This window comes from Plectropomus leopardus, chromosome 12 (assembly GCF_026936395.1).
Source record: "Plectropomus leopardus strain MGB_pleo_1.0 chromosome 12, ASM2693639v1, whole genome shotgun sequence".
Lineage (NCBI taxonomy): Eukaryota > Metazoa > Chordata > Actinopteri > Perciformes > Serranidae > Plectropomus > Plectropomus leopardus.
Window position 1 is genome coordinate 33,063,800 of NC_142187.1, and position 10,831 is coordinate 33,074,630.

The 10,831-nt window shown below is 36.1% G+C and overlaps 1 protein-coding gene across 1 annotated transcript in view; it reads left to right on the forward strand.

The window, feature by feature from the left end:
* Nucleotides 1-10,518, forward strand: part of LOC121939480 (unconventional myosin-VIIa-like) — a 32,569-nt gene extending 22,051 nt beyond the window's left edge. Inside the window, exons 38-50 of the mRNA XM_088085863.1 lie at nucleotides 780-889; nucleotides 2,132-2,274; nucleotides 3,164-3,317; nucleotides 3,419-3,574; nucleotides 4,494-4,599; nucleotides 5,575-5,688; nucleotides 6,584-6,674; nucleotides 6,752-6,858; nucleotides 6,970-7,155; nucleotides 8,041-8,157; nucleotides 8,250-8,333; nucleotides 9,494-9,613; nucleotides 10,275-10,518. Of these exons, the coding sequence (XP_087941989.1) occupies nucleotides 780-889; nucleotides 2,132-2,274; nucleotides 3,164-3,317; nucleotides 3,419-3,574; nucleotides 4,494-4,599; nucleotides 5,575-5,688; nucleotides 6,584-6,674; nucleotides 6,752-6,858; nucleotides 6,970-7,155; nucleotides 8,041-8,157; nucleotides 8,250-8,333; nucleotides 9,494-9,613; nucleotides 10,275-10,370 (1,584 nt within the window). The 3' untranslated portion in view covers nucleotides 10,371-10,518. The remainder of the gene's footprint in view (nucleotides 1-779; nucleotides 890-2,131; nucleotides 2,275-3,163; nucleotides 3,318-3,418; nucleotides 3,575-4,493; nucleotides 4,600-5,574; nucleotides 5,689-6,583; nucleotides 6,675-6,751; nucleotides 6,859-6,969; nucleotides 7,156-8,040; nucleotides 8,158-8,249; nucleotides 8,334-9,493; nucleotides 9,614-10,274) is intronic.
* The last annotated feature ends 313 nt before the right edge of the window (nucleotides 10,519-10,831 follow it).

Below are 10,831 nucleotides of genomic sequence, written 5' to 3' on the forward strand. Positions count from 1 at the left end.
ACAATAAAATTACTTGAAAATTAGCACCAAAAAAGGAAAATGAATAAACAAGGAAGTGAAAAAAAAGCCTTAAAGCAATAATGACTCATCGGCATTAGTATAAAAGTATCATAATTTTAAGCACTTTTTTTCTGGGTCATTTCCTTGTTTTTTCATTATTTTATTTTATTTTATTTTATTTTATTTTATTTATTTATTCATTGCCTTTTCTTAAATTCTGTAACACAATTATTAACATTTCAGCCCAGTTATAGTCTGGCAACCCTAAACAAAATTAATTAATCAATTAATAATGTCAATTATATAATTATATTAACTCTAAATATAGCTTTTTAAAATGATTTTCTAAATCTAAAAATTTCTTGCAGTTTTTGGGACATTTCTTGCCAAGTTGCCCGTCGTCTTTCATCCTAATGTTGTAGAAACAAATGAAACCATTTTGCTGTTTTTTGTGTTTAAAGGCTTAAAATCTTGTGAAAGGTGTCGCAGGTGAACGCAGAGTGATGCGTACTGAGTGGTCAAAGGGTTAAATCAGTACCATATGTGAGCTGTGCATAAATGAGGCCTATAAGTAGAATTACAGTTATGTCAGAAAACTAAATTTAGAGCAGCAGACATCAGCAGTTATTGACTTGAATCAGTGTCGCTGCACATGTTCTGACAGGAGGGTGTTGCATGGTGAGTTTTTGGGTCTGCTGTGCAGCAGTGCACTCTGGGGTGTGATGGTTCACATGAGCCCCTCTGCTGGTGTAACTAATGAACTGCTTCTGACCCGACAGGAACTGCTGAGTCCAGGACAGAAGAAACCCTCGACAACGCAAAACGTCACTCAGAGGGAGAAGACGGTCGCTCCCGTCTCTTTGAAGGAGTTTGCGCTTGAGTTCTTCAGGTATATCATACGATTCACTTTATAATTTGGCTTTTTTTTGAAGCGTTGACTATTTATCTAACAATAAGTGTGTCTCTAGATTTGGTTGGTGTTGTGTTTAACCCTTTGAAACCAGAGCAAAGTGGCTTAATTTCTGTCAAAAACATGGGAACAAGGCAATGAGCAACAAAAGAAGATTTGTCACAAAAATAAACTACAAAATTACCTGAAAATTAGTGTTTTTAAGGACAAATGGGGGAAAAAAGAAAAATTAAGTTTAAAAAAAGGACCTTTTCAAACCTGAGCAAATTGGCTTAATTTCTTTCAAAAACATGTGAAGCAACAAAAGAAGATATGACCCAGAAATTTACAAGAAAAGGTTTAAAAAATGGGTAGAAAAAAGTGCTTAAAAATTATAATAATTCTGTAACATGATTTTAACTACGTAATTATGATTAAAATATAGTTTTTTAAACATTGACTATTCATCCGACAGTAAGTGTGCCTCTAGATTTGGTTTGTGGCGCGTTAAACCTTTGGAAACCTGAAGAAATTGGCTTAATTTATTTCAAAAGCATGGGATGCTACAAAAAATATGACCCAAAAAATAAAAATAAAATAACCTGGAAATTGGTTTTTAAAAAAAATACTAACAGGAAAAAATAAAAGAAAAAAAAAAAGAAAAAACAGGTAGGAAAAATATAGTCTTTTAAGCACTGACTTTTCCTCTAACAATAAGTGTGCCTCTAGATTTGGTTTGTGGTGTGTTTAACCTTTTGGAAACAGAGAAAATTAATTTCTTAATTTCATTGAAAAACATAGAAAGCAACAAAAGACGACATGACCCAAGAAAATTATCTGAAACTACAAGAAAATAAGCTGAAAATTAGTATTAAAAAAACAACCTAAAGGGGAAAAAAGGAAACCAAAGAAAAAAAGGGGTAAAAAAACAACTTAAAATTATAGTAATTCTGTAACATGATTTTAACGATGTAATTATGATGATTAAAATGTGTTTTTTCTTAGCTTTTTTCTCTCAGTTTTTGAACACTAGGTTGCCCATTGCATTTTCCGCCAATGTTTTTAAAAGAAATTGCAACAGTTTGCTTCGAGTTCAAAGGTTTGAATGACTGTGAAAGGCGTCTGTTGGCAGCACGAGAAAAAATGTTGTGGCTCCGGGCTTCAAAGGGTTAAAACAGCAGTGGTCAAAAAACACAGCAGAAGCAAACAGGACTGACGCGCTCTCCCTGCGTTTCCTCGCAGGCCCGCAGGTAAAGATGTCGGTCGTAAAGGGGTCGTCAGGGAGAAGCTGTGGGCCAGCTCCAGAGAGCTTCTCAAACAGCCGCTGATGAAGAGCCTCACTCGCAACTCCGACCTCAGCAACCTGGCCTGCAACGCCTTCACCGATATCCTAAAAAACTCAGGCGTCCCTGCTGCGTGCACGCAGACGCCATCTGTTAGGTTTCATGGGTTTTATGTTCCCGCCACGGTTAAAGATGGAGGCCAATCCTGAAACGCTGTGGTGAGATCTGGCCGTTTTGCAGTGTAATAAACAGTATAATAGTGCCTTTTATATCACATAGTGTTCTATTAACAGTAATTTAGGAATTAAATATCTTTTTCACTGTAAAATTTAGGTGCAGCTATTGAGTTTCTGTTTACATGGGCAAATTTAGGTGCTGCATATCCGCAAAATTCACAGGTAGGCCTATTAAATAATTAAAAATGACTTAAGATGGATTAGTAGACCGTTAGTAGACATGCGCCCTGCCGATGAAGGATGCAAAGGCGTCTAACATCAAAGCTGTGCAGTTTCAGTGTGATCATTATCAAAACGATATTGATGAAATTTTAAGACATTTACAGGATTTTAGGATGTTTGTAGGATTTTAGGATGTTTAAAGGATTTTAGGGTGTTTACAGGATTTTAGGTTGTTTACAGGATTTTAGGATGTTTTAAGGGATTTAAACCCCTTTGTAGGATTTTAGGACGTTTTTAGGATTTTAGGATATTTTTAGGATATTATGATGTATCAGGGATTTTAGACTATTTCCATTATTTTAAGGTGTTTCTCTGATTTAAGGACTGCTGTAGCTGAATGGTGAGAAAAAGGCTTAAACTAAAAATGTTATTTTTAACCTCAATATTAATGATTCCAAACAATCTGTAATCTGTACCTTTTTTTTAGAGAAACCAGCTCCTCTCTGTAGACCACATAAAAACAGACTGCATGTGTTTCGGAGCTCAGTTCAGTTTCATCACTGTGTGTGTGAATCTTTAACTTTGGCTGCTACCTATCCTGAAGTACATGGGCGACTACCCCATGAAACACGCTCGCAGCCACATAGATCTGACAGACCAGATCTTTGGTCCAGCCACCCAGCATGAGGCTCTGCAGGACGAGATCTACTGCCAGATTATGAGACAGATGACCAACAACACCAACAGGTGCTCCCTCACTGTGAACTTCTGTTAAATCGTTCTCACGTAACTCAGAGCCAACATAACCAATCCTGCGTGATTTGGTCCCTCTTCTCTCGCTCCTGCAGCATGAGTATGGAGCGTGGGTGGCAGCTCATGTGGCTGTGCTCAGGCTTGTTTCCGCCCAGTCGGGATTTGATGAGACACACAGTGCGTTTCCTGGAGTCGCGGCCCAGAGACCCGCTGGCTGCCGGCTGCCTGGAGAGGCTGCAGGGGATGCGCAGGTCAGCCTGGAAATGAGGAGTAATAGATTACATGTAACGAGATGACGTCCTGTATGAAGGGTTTGTTACTGTGAGTTATGTCAAGAATGGAGAACATGTAAATATTGACAAAATATTCCACCTTGTGAAGGGTTCATTGGGTGGAATATCGTCTTCATTAAAAAAATATAAAATTAAAATCTTTAAAAACAGTCCAAGGCACACTGAAGTGTTGAAATGCTTGATTTTATATGGCAATATGTTTTTAAAATTATCCAAAATTAATAATTGAAATTAGTTAATTTTATAGACATTTTCTCTGTTTAAAAAAAAAAGAGTGTTTTTTCTCTTTCTTTTCTGTCTCTTTGTCAATTCATTAGTCAGCTTTTTCCAAATTGTTTGCCAAGATGCATGTTGCATTTTTACGCCTCCATGCTGCCGATAGCCGAGGCTGGAAACATTATGTTTTCGAGTTGTCTTTCCTCCCCATTATTCTGTATGTAGCACGTTCAAAATAATCATTTTTGTCATCAGTCCCATCTAAATCCATAAAACAGCAGATGATTTTGAATGTCTCAGTTTTATTCTACATCCTGTTGCTGTAGCCAGACCGTTCTTTCATTATGGCATTATCCAGTAACAAACCCAAAAAACATAGAGCTGGAGATTTAATGAAATGTGAGTTAATGCAGGAGGGTTAAGGGTTTTTCCCTAAAATTAATCCCAGTTGTGAATATTTTGGGGAAAATCATCTGTGCAAAGCTTTCCACAACAAACACAAAACCCTGTTTTTACTGAAAATAGAAAAGGACTCAGATATGGTATTGCTGTATGGTAAATTTCAAATGTGCTGTCAGTGTATCTCTTTGTGTGTGTGTGTGTGTGTGTGTGTGTGTGTGTGTGTGTGTAATAAATTGATCCGTATGCTTTGTTCCCTCAGTAAGGATCCCAGGAAGCTTCCTCCTCATCCCGTCGAAGTGGACGCCATCCAGCAGAACAGCACCAAGATCTTCCATAAAGTCCACTTCCCAAATGACACGAGTCACGTAAGACGCTGTCCTCTAAGCTCTCAGATGAGGTGTCCATTAGTGTGCAGACTCTCAGAAATGTTTTAACTCTTTAATAACATTACTTCCTTTTTATTTACTAATGGAGGGAAGTTTGGAGCAGATCCGGCCCGACTCATTAAGTGATATAAGCAGCTGCTTTGAGCCTCCTGGCCTAGAAAAGAGGACGACCAAATAAAAATTGAACTAAACATAAAATGACAATATTTCTTGACATTTTTTTGCCAACAAATCGTGACTCAACAATGAGCTCAGAGACGATTTAGGCCAATTTACTGTCTGCAACAAAAGCAGCACTCCCAGGATACTGTGGTAAAAGTAAATGCATCTATGTTTAGAGGATAATAATAATAATAAAATTATTATTATTATTATTAGTAGTAGTAGTAGTAGTAGTAGTATAGTGATAATATAATAATAATAATAATAATATTAATAATAAAAATGCGCCACAAATTGAAAGAAATTAGGAAAAGGTGACAAAGCAATGACCTGAAAATTATTTAAGAAATTTGAAATTAATTCAAATTTAATCAGCAATACAACAACAGAAAACCAAACAGTCCTACTGAACACAAGCAAGATGAAACAAGGTTAATTAAGATAAAATGTTTTGAAATTGACAGAACATTTTGGAAAAATGCTTAAAAGTACAAATTGTTTTGGGCATTGTTTAAAATGTTTTTATAAAAATCCCAAAATATGTTGAACATTATGCAAAATACATGATGTTACATGACAATTGTTTGGATCGTCATTTTCCTAAATTGTTTTCTTTATTTCTGTCAGTTTCGGGTTATTCTGTTATTATCAGCATCCATCCTTCAAGCAGTCATATAAGCCAAAAAAAGCGTGTATTCTTTCAATATTAGGCTTTCATATACATTTAGATATACTTACACAGTCCATTTAGATATCAGCTGAAAGTTTCTGTTCTTGCTGTTCTCTCTGCAGATATATGAGGTGACGTCGACGACCACAATCAAAGACCTGTGCTGCAGTATCGCCTCTCATCTCACGCTGATCTCAGCCGACGGATTTGGCCTGTTCCTGAAAACAGCAGACAAGGTGGGGCTGGGTAATAATGTGACAGAAATCATAAAAATGTTATTAAATATATATGATTTTCTACTTACGTTGAGTTTATTTTTTTAATCATCATCAGTTCTTGTCATGAATATTAAATATTAATTAATTTTCAGATTTTTTTCCCTTTAAATGCCAGGTTTTTGTCATGATGCCACAATAAGTTTTGATGAAAAAGAAAACACAAAATATGAATTATTTTTTTATATACTACATGCAAAGTAGATTTTTTAAAATTTTAACTGTCTGGGATCTGTCAGTGATCAGCAGCTACATTGACTGTGACAGGTCACCCAGTGGAAATAGCTTGTATTATCTCCATAGTCAGAAAATCCCTTAAAACATCCTAAAATCCTGGAAAATAGTCAAAATGACAAATTCAGAGTCAAAAGCCCAGAATGACACCCAGAAATAATGCAAGTCATGTTTTTCTGCTTTGACGGCTGTGGGATCAGAAATGTCAGTTTGAATGGGTTTCAGTGGAGCATTTTTGACCTGAACAGCCTGAATGTAACTATTTAGTTTCCACAGTGTATTTTAGACTTATTGTAGAAGCTGAGCTGCAAATTCACAGATTAAACTGAAATATATCATTACCAAAGTTTATGCTATATGCATGAATGCAGCCAACATTATTTAACAAATTAAGAATGAAAAGCGTGTAAAATGTGCCATTGTGTGTTCAATTCATCAAAACCTTTCTGATTTTCTGTGGGGGGTGGAGATACTTCATTGACCATGGAGGCATGCAAGAAAAACACATTTTTCTTTATCAACTAAACATTAACACGTTGGTAGTAATTGGAATATAAATTTGGTCATGTCGGAGCGAAGTATTCCTTTAACATACTGACGTACTCCTGTTTCTAATTCTTAGGTCATGTCAAGTTTGGAGGAGGAGAAATACTTCTTTGACAGTTTGAGGCAGACCTCAGAGACTCCCAAGAAAGGAAAAAAAGTGAAAGAAGGTAATACTCCACACTGACGCCTTCAAGTTTCATAGTCAGTGATTTTCCAGATTCATAAGTGATGTTTTGTTTCCCAGGCAACCAGGCCAACGCGCAATACCTGGTGATGTTTAAGAGGAAGCTCTGGTTCAACGTGACCCCGGGGAAAGACCTGGTTGCAGACCTCACCTTCCATTTCCCGCAGGTATTCAGCCAAAAACACACTCCTCACCCTGCTGCCTTTTACTCTTTTCTTTTTTTTAACACACAGAATTGTTTGGATATGAGACTTGGTTTTTTTTTTGCCTCCACGCAGGAGCTGCCGAGGTACCTGCGCGGATACCACAGTTGCACCAAAGAGGATATGACCAACCTTGGGGGGCTGCTGTTCAGAGCAGAAGTCGATTCGGACCGGACGCAGTTCGTCATGATCCCCAAGATGCTGAGCAGGCTGGTTCCTGCGGACCAGATCAAAACCATGTCTCCAGAAGAGTGGAAGAAGGTAAAGGAAGACAAGTACAGAGACGTTTACGACGTGATAATTCCTCATTTAGCCTCCTTCATGTCCTCGGCCAACGTGCCTGTCTTTCAGAGGCTGTAGTGGATCAGGTTTTAAAGGCTAGACTGAAGATACTGGTATCATATGAAACTAGACCTGAGGAATGCGATGGTACCAACCGTGTCATGCTTTTTACAATTAGCTCTACGGGTACCCACCACTCTCCCCTGTTTATTCATTTATAAAGTTTTTATTTGATGGAGACAATGAAAATTTACATACACAGCTACAGTAAAAAGAAGAAAGAAAGGTAAATATTTATATCAAGGTTACTTATAAATACAACATACAGGTATTATTATTATTATTATTATACACTATTATACACTACTATACACTTATTATTATTATACACTTGATTTTGCTTCGGCCAACGTTTAGCAATTAAGTTAAAAATCTTAATATCTTGTATTAATTTTATTTCAGTTGGTAGTGTCTTCGACATGTAACAGCCTTTAATAATAGTCATCAATTAATAGTTAATAATAATTTTATTTGTTATTTTTAATAAATTATGTTCACAAATCTTAACATGACATTTCAAAAGTCTTTGATGCCAAATCACAGCATGGATTTTTTTTTTGTGTTCCTTAAGGTCTTGGTGTTGTAAAGTAGTGTTTCGGAGGGATTTTTGACTATTTTTTATCAATACTCAAGTGACCAAAAATGGTTAAATTTGGCACTAGATCTGTGTAACAAATTTGTCAAACAAAACTTATTGAGACATAATGAGCAATAGCTTTTAAAATAGCTTTTGCATGACTGTGTCAGGTGTAAAAGGAGATTTCTGCTCACTTTTCCTCTCTCTGCTTTTTGCTCTACTTGCAGCACATCATCTCCGCCTACAACAAGCAGAGTGGCATCACGGTGCAGGAGGCCAAAATCGCCTTCCTGAAAGCCATTTCCAGTTGGCAAACCTTCGGCTGTGCCTTCTTTGAAGTTAAAGTGAGTCATCGGGACGAAGTGACGGCAGAGTTGGCAGACGGCAGTTTGAAGAAACTGTTTTAACACACTGTGATTTTTATTTGACTTTGCAGCAAACGTGTGAATCCAGCTACCCGAGTGCACTTTTGATCACCATCAGCAAGCAAGGTGTCAGCTTCATAGACCCAAAAACAAAGGTAGGTCTTAAACTGTGTTGTTAATATCCTAATATCCTTAATGTCCTCCTTCTTATTTGTGTCAATATACGTCCAGTCTTGTCATGCTGTGTGGTAGCATTTTATTTCACCGTTACACAAATGTAGTCTGACACTTTTAATCTCCGTTTATATTCATTTGCTGTTTTTTTGGGACAAAGGGTTCTTTTTATCAGCAACAAGCCATTATATTTTTAAAGTGACAGTTTAAAATGAAAAATGCACAATTTACGCTCAAGTTACAAGTTACGAGTGACAAGAAAATGACCAGAAATTTAGCCCAAAACAAACAAAAAAATTATATATATATATATATATATATATATATATATATATATATATATATAAAAATAGAGAGATGAATTAGTTATTAATAATAATAATCATAGTCATAATAATAATAATAATGATGATGATTATTATTATAAATATTGTTTTATGGACACCTTTCCCTATTTTTTAAATTATGATTAACCTCTAATAATTAACTTCTCCACATTAATTCCATATTTCTCAAATAACTTTCTTGTCACCTTTTCCTAATTACATTTCAGTTTGTGGGATGTTTCTTACTGAGTTGCTTGTTGGCTTTTTAGCCATCTTATTTAGAGAAATCAAACCAAATTGTTTAGGCTTTAAAGGTGCAAACGCATTTGAAAAGCACAGCAAGAAAACTGGCGTCGCTCCAGGATTAAAAGGGTTAATCTGGATTGTTTTGGTGCGAGATGTGTTGGAGATATCGGCCGTAGAACTAGTGCAAAAAATACATTTGAAAAAGCAAAAAGCGATGTTTCCTCCCAGAGATCATGACCCGGTAACTCTTAATAATCCACAGTGATTCGGCCGGTGTGTGTAGAGCGGCCAGAAGAAAATAGTTCATGCATGAAACTGCTCACAAAAAGTCTGAGGGTTATCTTGATTTCTGGAAAGAGACATTGCATTGAGTTTTTAAAATGTATATTGATTTATTTATTTTGGTGCATAAGCCGAGTGCCGTGTAGTTCCATTATCTCGTCTCTACCATCAATATCTCGAACACTCGGCAGCTCACACCAAAACAGCGCTACAGGTAAAAGGAGGATTGTGTATTGTTGATTTTGGGTTGAACTGCCCCTTTAATGTATCTTGATCAAACCCTTCAGGAGCGGCTGATCATGCACCCGTTCAGCCGCATCACAGATTACCACAGCGAGGGCGGCTACTTCGAGATGACCATCAGCACTCTGCTGAAAGGCTACAGCTTTATCTGTGAGACCCCCCAGGTGAGCGTCTGTCCCTTAAATTTAATTTATTTTATTTAATAACAAGTTTATTTGACAAGAACCACTTCAAATCAACACACCCTAAAACTTCAAATAAAAGCCTCGTCCTGTGCACTTTATTTTTATACAATTTCTTTGGATGTATAAAACAGGGTTGTTGGCTACCTGCTGGAGTTAGTTATATGCTTACATATATAAATATGTATATATTTGTAAACATTTGTCAATATGGAAATGTTACTCACAATGTACGCTTGGTAAGATTCTCCACGATTCAATCATTCAGTTGATTTTACTTAAACCACAAGAACCAAAGAACTATTTTTAAAAAAAATTTTAGGGAAATATATCCAGTGAACTTAATTTTTTTTTTAATTTATTCATGAATATTATAATTATATATAGAAAAATTGTTTTACAAAATTATTGTAATTGTTTGTTTTTTGGGGTTTTTTTTTACAAATTTTTGGGTAATTTTCTTGTACTTTTTTTTTTTTTTGTTCATATTTATCTGCAGTCCCCAGGCAGGTGAACAGTAACGCAGACAGAAAGTAATCCTTGCATAACAAGCCAGCATACCTTTTTTCTACAAATAAGTTATAGAAGTGATTTTGAAGTGAATTATTTTTCTGACAAACACTTCCATTTACTCCGTTTTCAGGCCGACACAATGGAGGACCTTCTTAGATCGTACGTCCTCATGTACGAGAGGCAGAGGGAGGCCTTTAACAAACCGAGGAACTCCATGTTTTCCTGAAGCCTAACGCCGACCGAGCTGCTGTGATTTTATGTACACGTGATTTATCTCTAGGCTTTGATGCATTTGTGTACTTTTAACTTAAACATAATTGTCTCCAATACAGATTGCTTCGACTAAATAGTGACATTAAAATTTAAGAGTGTCATATTGTCTTTTTTTTTGTCTTTTTTTTCCCTAATGTGCCATTTTTTTGAGAACTGTTGAATTTGTAGAACAGAGGTGTTGTAGCTTTTCTGCAGATCTCCTTTTGTTTTCTCAGACACTTCAAACACCGTAAAACAGCATGAAAACTGCGACAAAAACAAAAGACATAAAAGTTTAAAGAAAGCTTTTATGTCCGGTATTTGGCATTTTGCGGTATTTTATTTTAATGATGGCTGATAAAATGTATTAATTTAAAAAGTGCAAAGAAAGTGTCAGCATGCAAGGAACTTTTACTTTGTAAAACCTCAGGGAGC